A 24,898-nucleotide genomic window follows, 5' to 3' on the forward strand; every position below is an offset into this window, starting at 1 on the left:
ACCTGAATCCCAGCCCAATTTTTCCACCCCCTTGATGCTCTTTGGAAGGTCATTTCCTTTCCCTCTGACTCAGTTTCTCATTCCTAAGGAGGAATCAAACTAAATGATCGACCCTTTAGAGCTCTAAAAATCTACAGTTCCTATCCTGTTGGTTATGTGCAGTGGTGTCATATTTCAAACCCTTTCTTTAAGTGAAAGCGTAGGGTCCTCAACTGATAACGGCAGAGTTCATATGGTTCTGTTCGATGGGTTACCTTTCCCAACTGACTTTCAAGGAGGTTGTTAAACTTTCAGTGATAAGTAATTCAATTAAGGGAAGAAAAAAGCTGTACCAGTTGAACCAAATAGGAAATCTAGATAAAATTATTTGACATACTTAAAAAAATCCCAATTTAAAGAAGAAGAAAAAAAATCCCATAAATCCTAATGGTGGCAAAGAGGTTGTTACCACAGGCAAGGCTGGAAAAAGCCGTCGTCATTGAGGTGCTCTGTTCACTTGCTAGCTGTCAGAGATGACTGAGGAGAACCTCCAGATTCAGACTGACAGCAGCTTATAGTCAAAACTGATTATGATACTGACGTAGAAACTAACTGTGAAATTGATCCTAGAAATACATGCTGTGTCTGCAGAATACTCTAGTGATTGAAAGTTTAAGACACTGGTTTGAAGCTATGCTGTTCCCTGGACTTTTCCCAAAAGGTTGGAGAAGTGAATGATAGTGATCTGTGTGCTTTTTTTGTTTTGTTTTTAAAGAAATCTTTGGCATCCATTTGCATATTTGTTATTTTACTCTTTTGCAATACGTAGAATCCAGAAGGATTCATATTTGGATGGCTCTGATTAATTGGTGTTTTCTTGTTTAATGAAAAGTAGAAGAGGCTCTCTAACTTAACAGATATTAGGCAGTTTATTTCCTCATGTTTTATTACTTTATTACATTAATGTGGCTTTATGATATTTTTATGGGTCTGCTACAAATGCACAGTGAAATATTTACTACGTTTCTTAGACTTTGTTTCATTTGTTAATACTTAGCTACTGCAGTGCTCATGTTTTTAAGAAACATGCCACGTTCAAGTTTAAATATGTTCTTCACAGTCTTAATGGATTCTTCATCCAGTGGAGGCTTCCTTTGGCTTCCAGGTTGGAGAAATTTATTAATTGTGAGGATGTGGCTGATTCTGGCCTTGAATTTCTAAAATGCAAAAGAATACTATCCAAGAGAGAAGAATATAACCAAACAAAGTAAAATGCAAATGAGCCACATTCTGGTAGAGGTGGGGGATAATTGGGATTTTCATACATTGTGGACATTGCAAAGTGATACTGCCACTTTGCAAGTTAGCAGTATTTCTCAAGAACCACAAAAATGTTCATAGGCTATTACGAAGTGATTCCATTTTAAAAATTGTGTCCTAATGATGTAATCTTAAATGTGGAAAAATCTATACCTACAAAGATATTGTTGCAACATTATTTATAAAAACAAACATTCTAAAGCATCCTGGTATACAATAAAGAGAAGTCCTCATTTTTCTTATGCCAGAAGCATTTTTCATGTTATGTAATCTTTGAAAACTTTAAGTGGCTGCATAGAATTCTATCCAATGAACATATCCTCATTTATGTAGATGTTTCTCAGTTTATTATTAGACATTTAAGTTGTTTATGATTTTCACCATTTAAAATCAGGTTAGGCTGTGGCACGGGTGAAAGTGGCCACTTTGGCGGTGCCTCGTCCTTGCAGCTAATGGGAAGCAAGCGTGTTCTAGAAAGCCAGAGTCTCCAGCAACCCCTCTTATCACCATCATGGCAGTCCCAGGTTGCAACAAGGACAGTGTCAGAGCAGGCTGTAAAAAATATGGCTTCCTGGTCACCTGACTTTTGAATGCTGCAACTTTCTCCAAGTAGACCCCAAAGGGACATAGTTTTGGATGTCAGCAGTGCAAACAGTGAAGACTGATGAATAAAATGAAGAACTGAATAAATTGCAAGCATTACAGGAAAAAAAGAATAAAGAGAAGAAGAAAAAGCAAAGAGAAAAGCAATTTTTTTAAAAAAGGAAAAGGTCTTATTCATCCAGTTCCACTGAAAAGGACATTTCAAAAGAAACAAAAATATCAGAACAAAGAAAAGAAAAAAAGGCCAGGTGTGGTGGCTCACACCTGTAATTCCAGCACTTTGGGAGGCTGAGGTGGGTGGATCATGAGGTCAGGAGTTTGAGACCAGCCTGGCTGACATAGTGAAACCCTGTCTCTACTAAAAATACAGAAAAAAAAAAAAAAATTAGCTGGGCATAGTGGCAGGTGCCTGTAATCCAAGCTACTTGGGAGGCTGAGGCAGGAGAATCACTTGAACCTGGGAGGTGGACGTTGCAGTGACATCTCAAAAAAAAAAAAAAAGAAAAAGTACATCAAAAAAAGGAAGCCAGGTGCAGTGGCTCACACTTGTAATCCCAGCACTTTGGAAGGCAGAGGCAGGCAGATCACCTGAGGTCGGAAGTTCAAGACCAGCCCGGCCAACATAGTGAAACCCGTCTCTACTAAAAATACGAAAATTAGCCAGGCATGGTGGTGTGCACCTGTAGTCACAGCTACTCGGGAGGCTGAGGCAGGAGAATCGCTTGAATCCAGGAGGCAGAGGTTGCAATGAGCCGAGATCGTGCCACTGTACTCCAGCTTGGGGAACAGAGTGAGACTTCCGTTTCAAAAAAAAAGAAAAAGAAAAAAGGAAAAGCATTCTTCAACCCCTACTTGTTATGAATCCTCCAAAAAGTAACTGAGGCTTTGGCTTAAGCCATTAAATTTAAAGATTTGTTTAAAAATGATTTGCCCTTCCTTGGAATTTGCTATATATTATGCTTTGCAATAAATCACAGCCTTTTCCATATAGACATTTTTCATGTGTGGGACCATTATCCCTCTGGCAATATATTTTTAATGTGCTATGACTGTAAAGTATTAAATCAGTCTTGTTACTTGATAGCCATGCCCCAAGTATAGCTATTTGTACATACTAAACATATCATTTTTGATGTTTGTGTCTCTGTGTGTTTGGCTGGTGTTATTACTTCCTAAGTTGATTGTAAAATGGCTTTACTACAGTCAACACAGGTCATCTACCTAGCAGTTAATGAGTATTGCTGAATCAGGTGTCCACCTTCCAGTGATGAAGCGAGGTATGGGGCAATGTTTCACTCTTGACACTGAAAAATTTAATAGCTTTATAAGATGTAATATATAAAGATAGTGAAATTCTTTACTGTTTTTTAAATCTCTAGGGTTTTTTTTTTAATATCATAGAAGATGAAGCTGCTTAATGGTCTTGACTAGGACTTTTAAAATGAATGATGTCTGTGGAAAGATGATCATGAAAACATTTAAACAAAATTTCATTGTTTTATGAAATGCAGAGTTTCTAGTATCTGCCTCCTTTGTTTTTGTAACAATTAAAATATTTCTTTCTTGTTAAAAGGTTATTCTGAACACAATAAATGGAATATACATATAATCAAGAAAAGTTTCAAAAATAGACTACATTGTAAAGAAATGAGGCAGACTAACAATGTCAAAACATGTTTATAATGTAATATGGGTCAGGTGCAGTGGCTCATGCCTGTAATCGCAGTACTTTGGGAGGCTGAGGCAGGAGGATCATTTGAGCCCAGGAGTTCAAGACATCTGCTTTCTCTTATCATGTTACATTTTAGTTTACCACATTATATTGAAGTTACCAGTCTATGCGCTTGGTTTCACCAGGAGATAGCTGCCTTGAGGGCATCTTTGTATTTCTAGCACAGGCCTTGGCATAAAGAAGTTAGTAGGTTCATAAATGATGGTGAATGACTGAATGAAAGAATAAGTGGATAATCCAAATTCATTCTCCCTGCAGTTCTTGGGAGCTACTTGGATAGCATTACCTGTAGCAGAGGAAAGCCCAAGAGGACACTGGGTTTGCACTCTTCAGTCATTAAGATGACTTCAGATTGCTGTGTATCAGCCCAACTCAGCCGATTGCCCACGAGAAAATCTTGTCTATGGTCTCTCAGTGCCTGCATGATGGTTAATAAGGAAAAGGTAGAAGATGAAGGACACACCTAACATATAATTTAAAGTCAGCTTGATTTGGCAGAAAGTCTTCTAGAAGTTAAGAGACCTGGCTTCTAATCTGTTCTTTGCCACTGACTACCTGTGTGAGCTCACAGAAACCCCATTTCTCTTGGGCTTCGTGAGGTGAAAGGAATGGAATAGCTTAAATCCTCCTGACTTATTCTCAACATAGGAAACAGTTTTATCTCATGTGCTTGTCTTCTTTTCATCTCCTCTCCCTGTACCTATCCCATGAACCTCTGTAGAGTGATTTTAGCACCAGACCCTCCATTGGTGGCTCTTCCTGGGATGATGGTATTTTCTCCTTGCACCATCTCAGGGTGGATTCTTTAGGTGTGCTGCTCTTTGGAAGGTACTGTGTTTGCAGGGAGAGTGTCATTCCCAGGGGGACCCAACCCTCATTTTTATAAGCAAATTTTCTTCAAATAGGGCTGTAAATTATGAGTTAAAATTGAACAAATACAAAATGAAATGTAAGTTTGGAGGAGGTGGTCACTAAAGTACATTCTAGGCCATAGACTTCATGATGTTTTGATACTTGGGCATAGGATCAGGACCTAGAGAGACCCAAGTACAGGTTCCAACTTTATTAGTTGTATGACACTGGGCAGGTTCTGTTGCTTCTTTAAGATATAGTTGCTTCATCTGTAAATGAGGAAATAATTTATCCTTATTTACAGAAGAAGCAACCACATAGTATCTTGTGGAGTTATTATAAAGATTAAATGGATTAATGCATGCAAATTGTATAGCACAGCACTTGGCACTCAGTAAAGTGAGCCATTATTATTATTATTAGCACTGTTGTTAGTGCAGTTACAGTCACATTTTTAGTTATGAGAAGTCTGCATTTCATAGTATCTTACAACAAAAACTTCATGCATTAGTTTACCACATGGTGGTGGTAAACATTCACTCTGTTGTCAGTATTTGTATGATAAAAGATCTTAAGTTACATGCTGATTACAAAGGAATATATTATCTTTGAAACACTTTTGAAGGAAACAATATGGGGAAAACCTAGGGGTTTAGAATATTCACAATTTGATCCAGTTGGAGCTAGGAACTCACCAGGTATAATTAAGGGAAAAGTCTAACCGAGGAGTTAGGGTATCTGTCATCTATGCCAAATACATAAGTATCAACTAGATAATCTATGTTACATGATTAGGCTCTAAAACTGTTGATCATGATGAATATATTCAAATATATGTATTAAATCATTTAATGAGAACTATTTTTATTCAACCCAATAAGGATAGATTAAATCAGCATGGCAGGTGAGTTTGAAAAACTTATCTGGCTCTTTTTTCTTTGTTTTTACCAAACCCTAACATTTTTCATCATCTTTTCCTCGACTTACTAATATTATAATGACTGCACCTGGAGATGAAGAGCATTAATAACTAAAGAAGGCATCCAACCCTGACCAAGTGCAAGCTTTAAGACAGCATTTTACAGCTGTTAAAAATGCAGAGACATGAACGCTAAAGTATTATGTTTAAAACAATTTTTTAACTTTTAGAATACTGCTTAGAATTCTAACCTTACAAACAGCCCTGAGCCCCAGGACTGTCCAGTGTATTTTAGAAATAATATCCATCCCCTCTCCCCCAGCTCTTTCATTAGTGTGGGATTTCCTCCCTTAGAATCTTATTTGTAAGGCCCTATTTTAAAGCAGGAACTGAAATTCTATCAGCACCAGAACCACAAATAGTGCTGAAATTATGCATAAAATTAAAAAAAATAAAATCCAGAAGACTAGGGTGGGAGGAAGGAGAGCAGATTTGTTGTATAACTGCACGTAGGGGAAGAATTTTGAGCTTTCACAAAGGGTTTGGAGATCTTTATTGATAAAATTCTTTGTCTATTTTTAGTTTCATTTGTTTTTCTCCCCCTTGATCCAAGTCATAAAGCAGGGCAGGAGTTTGTTGCTTACCTTCTCACAGACGGGGAATAATCTTGTAGTGGCTCTTTCAAGGATGTATGCAAGATTCATCTCCTTCTCTTCAGGCAGAGAGAGTGGCCAGAACATAATCATGTCACTCAGGTCCTTCAAGCCTTCTACATACATGTGAATCCTAGAAAAAGGGTGTTAATTCAGAAAAGAGTTACAGGTAAAGGGAACTCTCATTTAATGGGCCAAAGAAACGTTTTAAGTAGTGCCTCAGTTTTACCTGCTTAGTTATCAGGTGTTCTCATGGAACATTGTTCCAGGAGCTAAAGCCAAGTGTTTTCAGCGGCATGCTGTTCCTTTGAAATATTAGGGAAGATCCATCTGGGAGATAGAAAAGTTGTGGGATCAAAGTGTGTGAGCAATTATATGTGTGTGACTATCAATTATGTAACATTAGTGTTAATAAAATACATAACACACAAAGTATTAAAGTAATCCCAAACAGCAAATTGGGCAAATATCAGTTATGGCTATTTAGTTGTTGTAATAATAGTGAGATCACCCATGCTGCTACTGGTGATACATGTGGAAGAAGAGGTAATAAGGGCCTCTGCACTGCCAAACACATCTCCCTCTGGATTGAAGGTTCTCAAACGTAGTAGAGCAATTTCATAGAATACAAAACTTACTCCACAAGTTCCCACTTGCCACCACCCACATCTCTGTGCCAGAATGTATGGAAACATGGATGTTACGTTTGACAAGACACCATGACATAGTGAGACTACTGGTGTGGGCCTTGGGAAACTTTGGTCTGGGTCCAAGATGAGTCTCTTATTAATCTTTTTGAACCACAGTTCCTTTAACTTTAACCTACAATAGCAGTGCATGTCTTGAAATGGACTCAGATTCTTTGCTACTTCTCCTGTTGAGAGTAAGTTTCATTCTCCCCTTGAATCTGAGTGGCTCTTGGAGACTTGCTTGGCCAATAGAATGTGAGGAAGTAATGTCCTTAGACTTGTATATCTAGGACATAAGCCTCACAGCTTCCACGGGGTTCTCTTGGAACATTTGCTCAGAGGCCAACCAGCTACTATGTACAAAGTCCAACTACACTGAGAACCTCATGCCATGTGGAAGCCCAAGCTAGTCCTGTGAAGAAGGCATGTGGAGAGAGACCAATGCCCCTCTAGGCCCATATGGTCCAGCTATATGGCAGATGCACTTGATAGCAATACCCTGAGAATGGTCCTATGGTCTAAGAAGAATGTGTGTTTGGAGATCCAAGCTAAGGAATCCAGGAGTGGCCAACCTAGAGATTCATTCCTTATCTATGAGGAGCATCTGAACCCCTGGCCCATCCCATGGTATGCAGGCCATGCAAGGGATTGAGGCCCTTTGTTCTGGGTTACATAAAGGTTGCCAGGTGGAGGTTGCAAGGGAGAGGGTGCTAAGTGAAAATGCTATATAACCAGCATGCTTTTTACAAATGGTAGTGGTTCTCCTGTCCAGCCTGCCACCACTGGACCGTGTTGTATGTAAGTCCCCTCAATAAATCCCAAGTCTTGTTTGCTGCCTCTAGGTCTCTTCTTCAGACTCTCAAACATGGTGCCATCCCTGTTGAAGTCAATAGGGATCTGGCATGACACCAGCCCTCCCAACCCAAGTGCCAGACACATGAGTAAAGCACTCCATGAGAGACTTGGGCTGAGCTCTGTCAACTCAGCACCATGAGAGATCATATTCTATAGCAACAGATAACCAGAAGAGTAGTATTCTGAGTATTAGGATTGTTGTGGATTTATACAGTTGAAAGAGTTTTAAAATACAAAGTTTCTAACATGTACAAGGTTTTATCACAATAATATACCAATGAAAGCACTAATAGAAAATAATTCATTTTTAGTTTATATGAAAGATCTATTTAAAAACTGTTTTTCATTAAAAGGAACCAGAGCTTCTTAGAGAAATGACTGAGTCCAGGTCTGGAGAAGGAGATGTTCAGAATTAATTGGGATTATCATATACCAGATAATAAGGAAGTTATCAGAGACCACTCAGGTCAGACCAAAAATTCCCATTGGCTCCCATTGGCCAAAGGTGGGACAATTTGAGCATAAATAAGAATGACACCTGAAGTGAACTGAAACACATCAAAGATGTTTTAAATTGATGAGTTCATAATGATATGAAAACAACACTAATTAACTGGTCACTGCAAATGAAACAACTCATTATTTGGAAAATTGGTAAACAAAGGGAAAGAAGCATCAGTCTTGAAAACTGTATGTCCAAGTAACCAGATAGTAGATGAAAGGAAGTTTTTTCTTTTCTTTTCTTTTTTTTTTTTGTGATAGAGTCTCGCTCTGTTGACCAGGCTGGAGTGCGGTGGCACAATCTCAGCTCACTGAAACTTCTGCCTCCGGGGTTCAAGTGACTCAGCCCCTCGATTAGCAGGTATTACAGGTGAGCACCACCATGCCCAGCTAATTTTTGTATTTTTAGTAGAGACAGGGTTTTGCCATATTGGCCAGGTTGGTCTCGAACTCCTGGCCTCATGTGATCCACCTGCCTCTGCCTCCCAAAGTGCTAGGGTAACAGGCATGAACCACTGTTCCTGACCCTTGTTTTTCTTTTTTGATCTTTTATTTTTCTTGTTAGCCCCTTTCTTGTGTTAGCAGAAGCTTTTCTTTATAGAAATATTTCAGGCCGAGCGCGGTGGCTCATGCCTGTAATCCCAGCACTTTGGGAGGCTGAGGCAGGTGGATCACGAGGTCAGGAGTTCAAGACCAGCCTGGCCAACATGGTGAAACCCTGTCTCTACTAAAAATACAAAAATCAGCTGGACGTGGTGGTGTGTGCCTGTAATCCCAGCTACTTGGGAGGCTGAGGCAGGAGAATTGCTTGAACTGGGACCCAGGAGGCGGAAGTTGCAGTGAGCCAAGATCGCACCACTGCACTACAGCCTGGGCTACAGAGTGAGACTCCGTCTCAAAAAAAAAAAAAAAAAGAATATTTCAGGTAATAGATGCAGAAGGAATGTTAGCACTGAACATCAATGGCTACTGATATCATAAAGAAGACACAATGACACTGAAAGTAGCCTTGCAAAACCGACTAGAACCTGAATCTGATAAAGCCTCTAAACCCAACTACCAATTTATAAAAATACAGAGACAGGAGAACATGTTAGACTACACTGCAGGGATGTAATTTGGTTTCAGCAGAAATTTGGTTTCTAAGTCAGTGAGAAACTACTAGAAAGCAAGAGAAAACTTTTGTTGAGATTTAAAAATACGAGATCAATTTAAAAATTTTTACTACATTGAAATGTTTAAAGCTAAGTTTCTGAAAACACATGCATTTTTGAAATAAAACAATGGCTTCAGAAATTTATTTAAAACACTTCTCGTTTAGTAAAGATGGATTATTTGTTGTTTACCAATTAATGGTTTTCTAATTCTGCTCAATAATTTACAATTTAGGGTTGCTGTTATAAACCCCAGGTAAGATAAGACTATTTTGTCAATTTGTAGATGGGTCTGCCTATTGTAAAAGGACTGATGTCTGCACAAGGGAATTAACTGATGTCTGGGAGGCCAGGGGGCAGATGTTGGTGTGACCAGAGATTAATGAGGTAGTTTCCAACAACCATTTCTAGAATCAATTGCGTGGGGATAGAATGCTCCTCCTCCGAAAATTCTGGGTCTGTGTTCTGGTGATTTACTCTGTGTGCCACTTCCACCTTGTGGAGGGAAACACAAATTCACAAGAAAGTGGTAGATGTACTTTACTAACGTCTTTGCTTTAGTGAATAAAGAAACAATACATAGCTAATAAAGAGCTAAATATAGAATCAGAAAATTAAAGAAACTGTTTAATTGGCCATGAATTAGTCATTGTCAAAGGTAAATTTTGTACATAGGGTTTATTATACTAGTCTCTCTCCTTTGATATGTTAGATTTTTCTACAATAAAAAGTTAACCAGAAAAGAACTTTCTATTAATCTGTCAAGAACTATGCTACACATGGCTGCTAATAAGCTTAAAACTTTTTTTTTTTTAAATTTTATTCTAAGAAAGAAGCGATTGTTGTATCAGGTTTGTTCCTTCATATTCCTTCCATACAAGTCATATTTTGCAGCTATGTATCTTAGGATGGCTCTGGTTTCTACCTAATTCATTCCATGAGTTTCAACCATGGGCACTTGTCCATACATCAGGGTTCCACCTTAAAATACACAAAGGAAAGTTAGGTTATTTATTGTCTGTGATAGTAATAACTGTTTTCTTTAAAGGTGCTACAAAATGGAACTATGTAATCAAATATTTTTAGAGGCCGAGTAAAAGGAGAAATATTTACCCATTCACTCATACAAAAATGTGTAGAGTGCAAGAAAATGATGTTGAGTACTCTGGTAGGCACAAAGCTTTCTGTCTGGCCAAGAATTGTCCTTTCTCATTCCTTACTCTCCTTTCCTATGGTCACCCTCTTTTTACCTCTGAACTACCACAACATTTATCTACCCAACATGCTCTGCCTGGTTGTTTTTCTGAAGCCATAAGCCTCTGCCTAAAACCTTTCTGTTATTCCCCATTTTCTTATAGGAAAATAAGCATAAATATTTAAACTGCTTGGAATTCAAAGCATGTCTTGACATTTGCCTCCCTGCACCTTCTTCTGCACATGGTTTCCCACTGTTCTCCTACATGGACCTTCCATGTCCTACCCCTCCCTTCTTGGAATCCCAGTGATCTCCCTCCTGGCTGACAGCTCTCTGCTTTGGGCTTACTTTTTCAATCTTCCCAAGGAATCTTTTGCATTAAAACCAACCAACCAATCAACCAACCAGCCAACCAACTGTAACTAGAGAGAACAATCGTTTAATTTAAAAGACTGGAGGGACTTTCTCTCTTTCTCTCTCTCTGCCTCAGAATGGCAACAGTAAGCCTGGTTCTGCCCTTTTCCCATTTAACACCTGAAGTTGAGGCAGTTCTCCTTTCCATTGTTTCAGGGTCTAGCCGGGAGACAGAACCACATCAGGTACTTTAGCACAGAACATTAAATATAAAGGAATGAACTATATCTTGGAGAACTGAAAGCAACAAAGGAACAGTGCAGTATCATGAAGTTGGCAACTGTGAAAGCAGACATTATCCCTACGGCAACAAAAACAAAGGAAGGGGGCTGGAATTATTACAGCTTAGAAGCTTGGAGGCAGGGCTCCTCCTAGTTGCAAGATCCAAGCACTACCTTCCTTATATGGAGATAGGATATGGATAGATACTGTTTACATAATTTTCACTGCTCTTATTTAGATAATGAGGGAGGGAGAGAGAGAGAGAGAGAGAGCCTTTCATATTAATGGAGAGACCATCTCATCTCTTTGGTCTAATGCAACATCACGAATAACAAGGCGTTTATCTCACCTTGGATTAATTTCTCAAATTCTTAGTCTGTTTCAAAAAGGTTTTATTCAAATTGAAAACTGAAAGAATATAAGAATATGTTGCTATTAACATTTTTATTGTTATTACTGTTGATATCACAGAAAGGAATAGAAAGTAAAAGGCCTAACCACCAATTAAACTAATATTTCAAGTAAGTTATTGAACCCATGCCATCATTTTCTGGATCTTATGAAAGCAAGGAAGTTTTTATATAAAACCAAAGCAAAGCGTTTACTGAACTCAGCTGATTGAGAAATATCTATAGTCTACTATTGTGCAGATGTAACTTGCCTGGTAAACTTTTCAGCCGCAATTTGAATGCGGGCTACTCCCCTTGATTGGCTCAGATAAGTTACTCTCTTCTAATCTCAGTTTCCTAACATGCGAAATGAAGCTAATACCTACTGGTGGTGCTGTCATGATGGTTAAATGACATAATGTATAGTAAAGACTAACTCCCATCTTGGCTCAGTATTTGACCATTGTTATTTTTTTTCTCATAACTTTCCCTTGGGTGGTGTTTGTTGCCCCTTATTCCCAGTGCTGAAGAACAGGCAAATGTTTGATTGTCTCATTACATACCTTCTCTTTAAGCCAAAGAGGCTTAGACATAGGAATTAAGTTGCAGCTAATCTTAGAAGTTACTTGGTAACGATCTAACAACAGAACAAAATTAACTTAAAAGATCCTTTGTTGCATATTTAAGGAAACATAAATCAAGCTATCTTTTCTTACCACTCACAAGAGTTTTTATCAGTGTTATTGTTAGATTGTCACCAATTAACTTCTGGATACTTTCGCTTTAAAATACATTTACCAATTAAATGTGTGCATTTTGGATAGTATAATTTTAACATAAAATTGAAATACAATTAGTTTTCCTGTATTATTAATATTTTCTAGCATAGAGATATAAAAACCCAACAAAAACTGGAAAATATTATTTTTTCCAGATTGTATTCTATCCATTTTACAATAAAAAATAATTTGAAATGTTAAATTTTACAATTTGGAGTAACAAAAAATATTCAGAGAAGATGCCAATACATAGCTTCCTGGTCATAATTCCTAAGTACTTAATGTTAAATAGTGTTAAACCTTGATGTCCTATACCTGAAGACCAGCATTAACTTCAACTCTCAAACACAAGAGCAAGAGACATTTCAGTCTCAGGGAATTCTGCCATTTTTATAAGACAAAGAAGATGGATGTAAAGCTCTCTTCCCCTTATTTATTTAAAAATATTTTCAATATTATTGCAGAAGTGCTAAAACTCATTGTAGAAAAATTAGAAAATATGGATAAAAATTTTCAGCCACCCATATTGGCCTTTCTCTAAAAATGAGCAGATGTTTAGTAGACATACTATTTTCCTTATGACTATGTCCTAATGAACAGAAATGCGGCATCAGAAGTAGAAATTGGATGCTTACTAAATTTAAAAATAATCTGTATTCAAGGGTAGAGCGTGAGTGTGAATATGGGGAGGGAGTTCGTCTTTATCCCCTCCGCTCTTTGTTTTTGCAAAATAAGTTCTCTCTGGGTCTGCTTTACAATCCCCAATACTAGATGTTTTCTCTTCACTACCTTCGATGCTCCAAAAAACTTCCGTGGTTCAGAGAGAGAGTTGGTGGGTCTCTTTTTCTCTCTCATGTTTTCACCAGGAAAAAAAGAAAGGCAGCAGCTGACATTATAATATTGGAGCTCTTCTTAACCCAAGCTTCCTTTGGTTGCTTAGGAAGCCCAGAGAGGTCAAGTGACTTGCCTAAAGTCTTTCAGCTAAATGATAGAAGAACCAGAGCTAGTCTGCCCTCTCACCAAGCCTACTACATCTTCAATATTATCATCTTGGTAAATGTGTAATTTTATGTAAATAATTATTATAAAAGGAAGTCGTCATATTCCAAAGTTAGCAAATGTGAGAATATGGACAGTGATTACCAAGGTATAAAACAAAGCTTTCCAAAAAGCCGCATTTTTTTCCTAAACATGCTTTACTTTACTTATTTTTTCCTAAACACTACTTACAACTTACAATATTTATGAAGTGTGATGAAAAATGCATACGCTTGTGATTTCAGTTTCTCCTACAATTTTTCATGTCAGGAACTCTGAGGTAACTTAGGCTATCTGATCCGGCCAGGCTCCAAGAACTCAGAGAGGCAGAGCTCAATCTCCAATTCCAACAAGGGCTTTACCAGGGTGAGCCCTGAGAGAAGGTGGGCGGACCGCGGGAGAGTGGCAGGTTGGAGGGAGTGGTAGGGTTGTGGGGAATAGGAGGCAGGCCAGCCTGCTGGCATTCACAGTTCTAGGTCTAGACATGAAACTGTATGGGGCACATCCAGATTTCTCAGACTAGATACTGCCTGAAGAATTTTCTGCTACATTTTGATTGAGTTTCGCCAGATCACACCAAAGAGGTTTCGCTCCTGAACTTTTAAAAATCTTCAATTTTATCTTTTGCTTAAAGGCTGATTGTGTGAGGAGCTGTGTGAGGTACAGCAGGGGCTCCAAAGACAAGCAAAGCACAGCCATTTCAGCAAAATTGTATATCTTAGAGCATAATTATTAAACTTTTGAAAATTTACTCTGACTCATAACACAAGGAAATTTCAGGCACAGGAGGTGGCTATTGGCTACGGTCATGTGCTACATAATATTTCAGTCAACCATGGACTGCTTATACAATGAGATTATAATACTATATTTTTACTGTAACTTTTCTATGTTTAGATACACAAATACTTTTTTTTTTGAGACACAGTTTCGCTCTTGTTGCCTAGGCTGGAGTGCAATGGCACGATCTTGGCTCACTGCAACCTCCACCTCTCAGGTTCAAGTGATTCTCCTGCCTCAGCCTCCCAGGTAACTGGGATTACAGGAATGCGCCACCATGCCCAGCTAATTTTGTATTTTTAATACAGACGGGGTTTCTCCATGTTGGTCAGGCTGGTCTCGAACTCCCAAACTCAGGTGATCCACCCACCTCAGCCTCCCAAAGTCCTGGAATTACAGGTGTGAGCCACCTCAACCGGCTCACAAATACTTACTATTGCATTACAGTTTCCTACAGTATTCAGTACAGTAACATGCTGTACAGGTTTGTAGCCTAAGAGTAATAGACTGTACCATAAAGCCCAGGTGTGTAACAGTCTTTACATCTGGGTTTGGGAGAATAACCTCTATGTTGCTCACATGACAAAATCACCTAATTATATATTTCTCGGAATGTATCCCATTGTTAAGTAATGCATGACTGTCTAGAATTTCCATCTAACTCTGACAAACCATAATAATATCAACTCTAAGTCTAAAAAATGGTGAGGAATCAGAAGATACAATAAACAGCTTCATATAGCTCAGAAAAGAGAATTGGCCTTTTATTGTTTCGTAAAAATTAGGTCATCAGAAGAAGCAATGACAAATTCAGCTTTTTAAAAAAATTACACTAAAAATATTTAATGCCCTCCAAAGATACTGCAGTGTTTTTGATAGGTAGGCTTTGGATTCACATTGTCTTCTGTGCATGTTTTATCATATTTTATTCTGATCTAATTCTAATGCAACAATACCTAAACATTGAAATTTTGAAAACAATTATAAAGGAATGAACCGGAGTCTTCCTCCACCTCCTCTCTTTCTCCCTCTGTCTCATCATTTGTCCATCTGTCATCTATCCATCTCAAAAAGGACAAATTGCAAAAACATAATATTGATTGTAAAGAGGAAAATACAGAATAGTACATAAAAGGAGCCGTTTATGTAAATTATTTCCAAAGGCCCACAAGTCAGAGGTTGGTGAGCACACATAGTAAGTGCAAAAATATAAAGACTGGACTGACTGGATAGAAGTTGCTTAAGTGGAGATGGAGGTGATGGTTCAATTAAATTTTAGGCTTATTTGTTAATATTTTATATTTTAAACAAGATTATATTAATATATTAACTGTGGAGTTTCTTTCTTGTTAGAGATAGAGTCTTGCTCTGTTGCTCAGGCTCGAGTGCAGTGGCACGATCATACCCCACTGCAACCTCAAACTTCTAGGCTCAAGCAATCCACCTGCCTCAGCCTCCTGATTAGCCAGGTCTACAGGCATGTGCCACCATGCCCAGCTAATTTTTAAAATTTTTTGTGGAGACGGGGTCTTGCTATGTTTCCCATGCTGGTCTCCAACTCTTGGCCTCAAGGAATCCTCCTTCCTTGGCCTCCCAAAGTGCTGGGATTACAGGTGCGTACCACCACACACAGTTCTGTCTGTGGTTTTTTTTTTTTAAATATATATTGAAGATAAACATGACAAAATATTAATAATTACTTGAACCAGGTAGTGAGATCATGTTTGTTTATTGCAATATTCTTTGTACTTTTCTTTGTGTACTTTCAAAAATTTCATTTAAGACTTAAAAATTCAAACCAAAAGATTTTTAGAAAAAAAATGGTGATGAACCTTTTACAAAGTTTTTTTTTGCATTATTGTAGCACTATCAGATTACATAAAATTGTACATTTCACAAAATATTTAAATATAAACCATGTTCTGGGCTGCATTCATATAAAGTATCTCCATTTCTAGAGAACAAATGAACTTAGTGCCTTCTGTCAGGGGTAAAAGTGTATAGAACATTTTAGTGAATATCAAGTCACCAGGGTTACTTGCTGTCCCCATGTTAAACCGCAGTGGAGCTGGACATAGGCTTAAAGAAAATTCCCTGATCCTTCATATTTGAATCTAAGAGACCATTTTGGAATGACTACAGAAATTTTTTTGAATGGGTTACAGAAGAGGCTAATTCCTTATATTTACAATTAATATGCATATAGACAAAGATTTATTTTTGAAAGGTCTTTATGAACTTCAATAGCTTAGCTTTTAAGTATGTTGAGAACAGAGTTTTTAAAAATCCATTAAAAAATAGGAGACATATTTTTGGCAGTGAATCATAATGCTCTTGTGTCAGTACCTACAAGATTGCTCTATACTTTTAAAGAAAATGATCTGTTTCTTATTATTCTTGAGACAAATGTAGTTAAATGAATGCAACACCCGGATGGTAAGAATGAAGTGAGAAGAAGCAGAGTTCCTTCCTTCCTTCCTTCTTTCCTTCCTTCCTTCCTTCCTTCCTTCCTTCTTCCCTCCTTCCTTTCTTCCTCCTTCCTTCCCTCCCTTCCCTCCTCCCTTTTCAAATTCTTCCTTCTTTTCTTTGCTAACCATATAGAACTTTATTTGTATCACCTTGGATGAGCTTAGTATCAGCAACCAGTTATCACAGTATTTGGGCATTTATTTGAAAGAATTATGTAATTCACAGCCCAATGTTTAAAGACCATGTGGTGAAAATTGCTTTTTTTTTCTGGGAATCATATAAAGAGTTTACTACAACTTTTCCCTAAGTAAGTGCTCAATGACACCAAGACAAAATAATCTGAATAAATCCACATCTTACCTCTACTCTAGCTGCAGCCAAGAGCCATCGGATGGATTCCATCCTGCCTCTTCCATTGAAGTAGTAAAGCTTGGACTTCCCCTCCATGCTTAAGGATTTCTGAAAATCAACTTAGAGAGACTGATTGAGACTCTTCTGCACAGAGAAGGATAAATACGAGCTTACAGAGCAGCACGAGGTTGATCACAAAGCTGTGGACTTGCAACTTATGCCCCAAATTAAAGCTGCTTCTCAGCTACAAGGCTACTTGCATTCTGTGTTCTTTCTCACAAATGGAATTTATCCTCACAAATTGGTGCTCTAAATTTCTTGAAAAAAAAAAAAAAACAAAACTAAATGAACAACTGGTATATTACTTTTAAATAGAAAGAGAGTGAGGAAGCCAGACAGATGGAAGGAATTAAAGAGTAAGGCTGACCAGCTTTTCTTCCTGTAGGAAGGGGTAAGGTTTTAGCATACCAATCTTTTCTCTCTTTTTGTATACGCATCTTCCTCCCTTTCCAATCAAGGCAAGCCCAGCCTGGAGAAACTGGGTGGAGTTAGGGGAGGCTGAAGTTTCACTTCCCAGATTAATCTTGGTATTTGAATTATTGCATCTTCTGAAACCTAGAATCAGCATTCAAGAGGATTTTCAAGGAGTCATTGGGACTTCAAATGAAAGCACAGAGTTAGGCAAAGTGTGCCTTTTCCTACTTTTTTTTTCTTTGAAAATGTATTTTTTTTTTTTTTAGAAACATAACCCATGGTCATTTTGAAGAAGTTAAAATAGTACAGAAATATGGAAATTAAAAGCCCCCCATACCCACCCCACAATAGTCTATGAGGCTTGTGGGGAATGAGGGGTAGCCTTGGTTGGGTGCCAGGCTCTGGACATTCAAAGGCAGCTTGAGGTACCTGGGGAGGGAGTCCCGGGAAGCATAGGGAACTGTGAAAAGGGGTAGAGTGGCTTTAGAGGTAGAAGTGGGCCAGGCATGGTGGCTCATGCCTGTAATCCCAGCACTTTGGGAGGCTGAAGTGGGAGGATGGCTTGGGGCTAGGAATTTGAGACCAGCCTGGGTAACATAGTGTGAACCATCACTACAAAAAATTTGAAAAAATAAAAAAAGCATTAGCTGAGCATGATGATATATGCTTGCATTCCAAGCTACTTGGGAAGCTGAGGCAGGAGGATCACTTGAGTCCAGGAGGCTGAAGCATCAGTGAGCCAAGATCATGCTGTCAGGGGTGTTTGAACCAGAGCAACTCCATCTTGAGTAGGGGCTAGCTAAAATAAGGCTAAGACCTATTGCACTGCATTCCCAGACGCTTAAGGCATTCTAAGCCACAGGATGAGATAGGAGGTTGGCACAAGATACAGGTCATAAAGACCTTGCTGATAAAACAGATTGCAGTAAAGAAGCTGGCTAAAACCCACCAAAACCAAAATGGCTATGAGAGTGACCTCTGGTCATCCTCACTGCTACACTCCCACTAGCGCCACGACAGTTTACAAATGTCATGACAATGTCAGGAAGTTACCCTATATGGTCTCAAAAGGGAAGGCATGAATAATCCACCCCTTGTTTAGCATATCACCAAGAAATAACCATAAAAATGGGCAACCAGCAGCCTTTGGGGCTGCTCTGTCTATGTAGTAGCCATTCTTTTATTCCTTTACTTTCTTAATAAACTTGCTTTCACTTTACTCTGTGGACTCACCCTGAATTCTTTTTGCATGAGATACAAGAACCCTCTCTTGGGGTCTGGATCGGGACCCCTTTCCTGTAACATCTTTCTGGAATGCAGATGGGACTATAGTGTGGAAACCCCAACCCAAAGGCTAACTTTGGGTAAGTGGTGATGTCCGGTAACATCTTTCTGGTGGCCCACAGAAGGGACAATACTGAGGAGACCTCCGACCCAAAGGAAATAAACTGTAGCACTGATTGGCTGACTTTGGGTAAGTGGTGGGGTACCTGGGTAAATAATGGGATTGCGTTAGAGGCCCAACTTAGGGGAGTTAGAACCGCTCCTAAGACAGAGTGGGTTAGAGGCCCCTCTTAATAAAAGACAAGGATGCTTGACCGACCTTGGGTTAGAGGTCCAACTTAGGAGGGTTAGAGTGCCTCCTAAGATTTAGGGGGTTAGAGACCTCTCTTAGTAAAGTCCCTTTTGGCTAAGAATGGGTTTGGCACTATGGGACGTTAACTGCTATTCTCTTCGGATTAGTCTGTCTTGCACTCTTTGCCGATGGCTGTGGGTGACAGGATTAGGCATGTACAGGATCGTGGGACATGGGGAGCTTTTTCTTCCCTAAAAATGGAAACTTGAGAGCTGATGAAACTGCTGGAAAAAATCCCTTCACTGCTGACAAGCAGCCTCCTGAACTTTTCAGTGTCAGCTGCAATGGGTGGCTCTTTCTCTGGCCTCCCTGAGCTCTTTGCTCTTCGTCTTCCCCATCCTACCTCAGGCAGTGCTCTCTCTCTCTCTCTCTCTCTCAACTGGATAAATGAACGGTAAAAACTACTGTTTATCTTCTCTGTAAAGTTTTAATTAATGGGGAAAAGGATTTGCAAGGTTAATCTTAAGCTTCAGTAAATCTAGTGTGCTTTGTGTGTCTTTCCGCATTCTATAATGGAGAGGAGTACTTTAGGATAGAATGTGGGCCTAGGATCCCTATGAGTCTGCTATTCAAGACACCCCAGCAAACTTGTCCTATGACCAAGTTACGTCCTTGGGAGCTTGACCTTATAACCATGTGGCCATGCTTTCTCTTTTCACAATGTTGGCCTGGGTTCAGAGTTCAATTCCCAGCTTAGGGAATAAGTCCTTTATCTTATTCTGTCTCTCTGTCTCTCTGTCTCTCTGTCTCTCTCTCTCTCTCTCTCTCTATATATATATATATATAGCATGTGATATAAAAGAGCTTTAATCATTTGGCTTAAAAATAAGTGCTTTAAATCAAATTTTTGTCAGAAGAGTAAAAAGTGTAATGCCTTTTATTTAGTTCATGTAACTTAAGTAATCTTTGGGAAATAAAGGCAGTTTTAAAGATTATTGGTAAAATAAAAATATCTTCAAAAATATAAACATTTGGTCTAAATTACGCAGGTCAGATATTAAGTTTGCTAAATGCTTTAAGGTCATAAACTGCTTCTTTGACTTTTGAAAATTGTTCAATTTACCTACTTTGGAGCATTAGATTCTAGATAAGGCCTGGGGACATGTGGAAAGCCATGCCCCCTAGCTGTGCTGGAAAGAGTCAGCCCTTATCTGCGCTTCTGCCTGGTGTGTCCTAGGCTAGGCTCCACACCTAGTGCATAATTAAAATAGCTTACTAACCAGGTTTTTCACCATAAGTGAATATTGCTAAAAGTTACATTGAATTGTAATTAAGACTACTGAAGAAACAGTTCTACACACAAGGCATATAGAATAGTGAAATGTGTTTTTGGTAAAAAAAAATTATAACGAGCCATGAGAATGTGGATTTTTTTTGCCTAGATTAGAAGGTTAAAGGATTGTTTTCAGTTAGATAGAGTAAAGCTGAAGGTTTAAGCAGGTTGTGGAAGGTTTGTGAAAAATTAATCTCGTAAAAGAAATTCTGTGTATGAACATATTGGCTAAAGTTAAAGGGGTATTATTCAGTTTTTCTGTAAACTAAACATTGGAATAAAAGCACAACAGGTTTTTCTTGAAGCAAAAACTTGCTTATAATCTGCTCCTTAACAAAAATTTGTAAAGGCTTATAAAAGCTTTATGAAAATTTTATCTTATGGTCAAACTGATTGAGATTAAATACATTTGTCTATAAGATTTTATTAAGAATTGAGATTGACAACAATAATGCACTAATGTAACAGTGACATTTGGCTTATTTGGTGTAAAAGTCATACAGGAAGCATTGTCAAATATGAAATGGTATTTGGTTTTCTTTGGGCTGTATTTGTATAAATGTGTTATTGGTCTATGTACCAAAATTACAGAAAACTCCTATACTTCTTATATGACTTAGTGTATCTTATTAATAATTATAATTGTCACATAAAATCATTTGTTCCACAGAGAAAATAAAATTTCTTTGTCAGTCATGTTTCTGAATGTTGCTATCCTAAGACGTTTTGTCATCCACAAACAATTATTGTCTTGTTTTGGTCCTCTTTAGAAGGTTGTTTATAATCAACTATGGAAATCTACCAGGTGTTCTTAAATGCAAGTTTCTGATAACTTTGGAAATTGTGACATTAAAATAGAGGAAGCAACTTTCAGAACTCTTATGGAGGGCTGAAATGTTCACTAATATCAAGCAGAGCAGGAGACAACTGCATGGACCAAATTAATGGAAGTCTAAAGTAATCTTTTAAACATTTTGCTTAAAATGCTGCTAATCTTTTGTTTTGTTTATCAGAATCAAGGAAACTTTTCTTTTTAGTTATTTATACCTTTTAGCAATTAAGGAAAGTATATGCCTATGAACAAAATTTGAAGCATTTTATTTCTCTTTACCTAATTTCTCCAGAATTTGGAAACTATTTGTGAGTATTATTAATTTATGGTGATATAGTTATTTGCATAAGTGCAATAAAAATCTCTTTTCTTTTGCAACAGGAGATATTGGTTATTTTACCAAGGCTTTAACTAGAAAGTTGTGTTTTCCTTTAATGAATTAAACTTGACTTATGGAGCCAATAAAAGTCCCTTGGGAGAAATGGCCTTATACCTTTTCTACAGAGGGTTTCTGACCTGTGATAAGTAAAGAATGCCACTTTGTAACAGGCCCAGGAGCCCCTTTTTTTCCAAGTTATCTTGGAAACTCACATTAGAGGAATTTACTCAACTTGTAGGTATTTGAGGGGACTAATCCATGGGAGGGTTCAGCTCTAAAAAAAGTCTTATCTAAAATTTTTTTTTTTTTTTTTGTGATGGAGTCTTGCTCTGTCTCCCAGGCTGGAGTGCAGTGGCATGATCTCAGCTCACTGCAACATCCGCCTCCTGGGTTTAAGTGATTCTCCTGCCTCAGCCTCCCCAGTAGCTGGGATTACAGGTGCCCATCACTACACCTAGCTAATTTTTGCATTTTTAGTAGAGACGGGGTTTCACCATGTTGGCCAGGCTGGTCTTGAACTCCTGACCTCAAGGGACCCACCTGCCTCGGTCTCCCAAAGTGCTGAGATTACAGGTGTGAGCCACCACGCCCGGTGTAAGATTTTTTCTATGGAACAGAGTTCCATTAAAGCCAATTTAAAAAGAGCTTAGGTGAAAAATAATTATTCTTGCTGCACTTTATACAAATAATCAGGCCAAGTATAATAAAGCAAATTGGTCTTACTATAGTGTGTCTTCAGTAAAAATGGAAAACTGGAGAGAGAAATATTGTTTCAAGAACTATGGTACATGTGTTATTAAATTCTAGTCTCATCAGTTGTTTTTAACTTTGTTTCTGCAATTTAGGCTATCCCTACTTATTCCTGTGAACCAACCAGTGATCTCTAACTGCTGCTCAGAAAAAACAAAAGGGATAGGCAATGTAAAAATCTGGATCACTATTCTAAATCTGGGTACATCGGAATCAGCTAGTGAACCCATATCAGCTTGGTTCCAACAGTTTCCCAGTTCATGGAAAGCCTTCTAATTTAGTTTACATGGGGTAATTTTACTTATTTTGCTTTACTCTTGTGAAATATATTGCTGTTGTACTCTGTGTGGGAATGCAGGACAAGCTTACTGAGTGTTTTCTTAAATTAAACACTTACTAATCTTCCAGGTATCACCTTTTGTCAGAACTCAAGAATCATGAATGACCCTGACTATACCAATGCTTTCTGACTGACCTCCTCTCTAGCCTGAATATAAGAGACCCTGATAATTAGGCAGGAATATCATTGCCCCTATTCAGCCTGAAGAAGTTACAGAAGATGGATCTTCATCCCTCTGCCACCCTTATGATTAAGGGTTCTCTTATAAAAGGGAGGGGGGACAGATCAGAGGCATTTGAACCAGAGCAACTCCATCTTGAATACAGGCTAGCTAAAATAAGGCTAAGAACTACTGGGCTGCATTCCCAGATGGTTAAGCATTCTAAGTCACAGGATGAGATAGGAGGTTGGTACAAGGTATGGGTCATAAAGCTCTTGCTGATAAAACATATTGCAGTAAAGAAGCTGGCTAAAACCCACAAAAACCAAAATGGCGACGAGAGTGACCTCTGGTCGTCCTCACTGCTATACTCCTACCGGCACCATGATAGTTTATAAATGCCATGGCAATGTCAGGAAGTTACCCTATATGGTCTAAAAAGGGGAGGCATGAATAATCCACCCCTTGTTTAGCATATCATCAAAAAATAACCATGAAAATGGGCAATCAGCAGCCCTCAGGGCTGCTCTGCTTATGGAGTAGTCATTCTTTATTCCTTTACTTTCTTAATAAACTTGCTTTCACTTTACTCTATGGACTCGCCCTGAATTCTTTCTTGTGTGAGATCCAAAAACCCTCTTGGGACCCCTTTCCTGTAACAATGCCACTGCACTCTAGCCTGGGTTACAGAGTGAGATTCTGTCTCAAAAAAAAAGGGAGTGTTTTCATGGTATGAATGAGAGCTGATTTATTTTGCAGCATAGCAGCTGGCTCATTTTTAAAACAAGCACTTCTACACATTAAGAGCTCAGCAAAATTAATGAAGAAAAAAAGTGAGATTGAAAATATTACTATTTTGGAAGACAGAATGAAAAAAAGTTGACCTAGGCCTATCTGCTGCCTATTAGAATCATCTGAGGGGCTTAAAACACACACATACACACACGCACACACAGAACCTTGGCCTCCCATACACACAACCTCAGCCCTACCCCAGAAATTAACCCCTCGGCTCCATGTTCCAGCAATTGATCTGGAACAGCACCCTGATACCAGGGTCTTCTAAAATCTTCCCAGGTGATTTTAACATACAGCCATGATTGAGAACCATGGATCTGGACAATGATGAACAACAGCTGCTAAAACTACTAATAGAGAGCTCGACAGTGGAAAGATCAGGTTGACAACCCTAAACATTGAGCATCATTAAAAGGGGGATAACTAGACATGAGGTAACACAATGGAAAGTATGCAGTATCGCGTGCAAAGAACTCTTGCCAACATAGTTAACTTGGAATTCAGTCAAACTTCTAGATACCAGTTTATAGAAAATACAGAAAACAAAGGCACACTTCAGGGATGCATAGTGAAATCAGCAAAATTTGTAGGTAGAACTCAATTCTGGCTGGCTTACTATTCACAATAGTCTGCAGATAAGCAAGTAAGGATCACCTGAGAGGTTGTTTGAAATGCAGCACCTTAGCTGCCACCCAGACCTGCAGAATCTGAGTCTGTACTTAATGAATTTATATGCATGTTTGTTTGAGAAGTACTGTTCTCTGGGCCTAGTGACCAATACATTTCAAAGGACTTTCTGCTTTTATATTTACATAATAAGTTTTAAAAAATTGAACGGAAAAAAAGGAGGAGGAGCCTGTAGATTAAAGAGATTTAAGAGATATTTCAAACAAATGCAACATGCAGATATTTTTTATATTCTGATTCCAACATCACGACTATGAAAGTATATAGGCAAATGCTCCTCAACTTACAATGAGGTTATGTTACTGGAAAGGGGTCCAGATCCAGACCCCAAGAGAGGGTTCTTGGATCTTGCACAAGAAAGAATTCAGGGCAAGTCCACAGAGTAAAGTGAAAGCAAGTTTATTAAGAAAGTAAAGGAATAAAAGAATGGCTACTCCACAGAGCAACCCTGAAGGCTGCTGGTTTCCCATTTTATGGTTATTTCTTGATGATATGCTAAACAAGGGGTGGATTATTCATGCCTTCCCTTTTGAGACCATATAGGGTGAACAAAGAGGTGAGCATTCTCAGAGGTCTTCTGAGATCTAAAGAACAGGTAGGTGAGAGGCTGCCAGGCTCAGAGCAGCAAGGAAGATATGTCTCTGACAGAGAAAGTCTAGACATCTGAGATTGTGG

The 24,898-nt window shown here is 38.5% G+C and overlaps 1 protein-coding gene across 8 annotated transcripts in view; it reads right to left on the minus strand.

Moving 5' to 3' along the window:
- The window catches only part of LOC129059957 (glutathione S-transferase-like), a 32,073-nt gene extending 17,401 nt beyond the window's left edge, over nucleotides 1-14,672 (minus strand). The window contains exons 1-6 of one of the 8 annotated variants that reach the window (XM_054557636.1): nucleotides 14,509-14,645; nucleotides 10,183-10,238; nucleotides 6,288-6,388; nucleotides 6,050-6,191; nucleotides 3,921-4,052; nucleotides 893-1,196 (exon numbers count right to left, since the gene is read on the minus strand). In XM_054557636.1, the coding sequence (XP_054413611.1) occupies nucleotides 1,026-1,196; nucleotides 3,921-4,052; nucleotides 6,050-6,184 (438 nt within the window). In that variant the 5' untranslated portion in view covers nucleotides 6,185-6,191; nucleotides 6,288-6,388; nucleotides 10,183-10,238; nucleotides 14,509-14,645 and the 3' untranslated portion in view covers nucleotides 893-1,025. Of the gene's footprint in view, nucleotides 1-891; nucleotides 1,197-3,920; nucleotides 4,053-6,049; nucleotides 6,192-6,287; nucleotides 6,389-10,182; nucleotides 10,239-10,986; nucleotides 11,193-14,508 lie in introns of those variants that run through there. The other 7 variants (XM_054557634.2, XR_008526209.2, XR_008526210.1 and 4 more) reach the window with 7 other exon arrangements.
- Nucleotides 14,673-24,898: the final 10,226 nt, after the last annotated feature.

Source organism: Pongo abelii, chromosome 5 (assembly GCF_028885655.2).
Source record: "Pongo abelii isolate AG06213 chromosome 5, NHGRI_mPonAbe1-v2.0_pri, whole genome shotgun sequence".
Classification (NCBI taxonomy): domain Eukaryota; kingdom Metazoa; phylum Chordata; class Mammalia; order Primates; family Hominidae; genus Pongo; species Pongo abelii.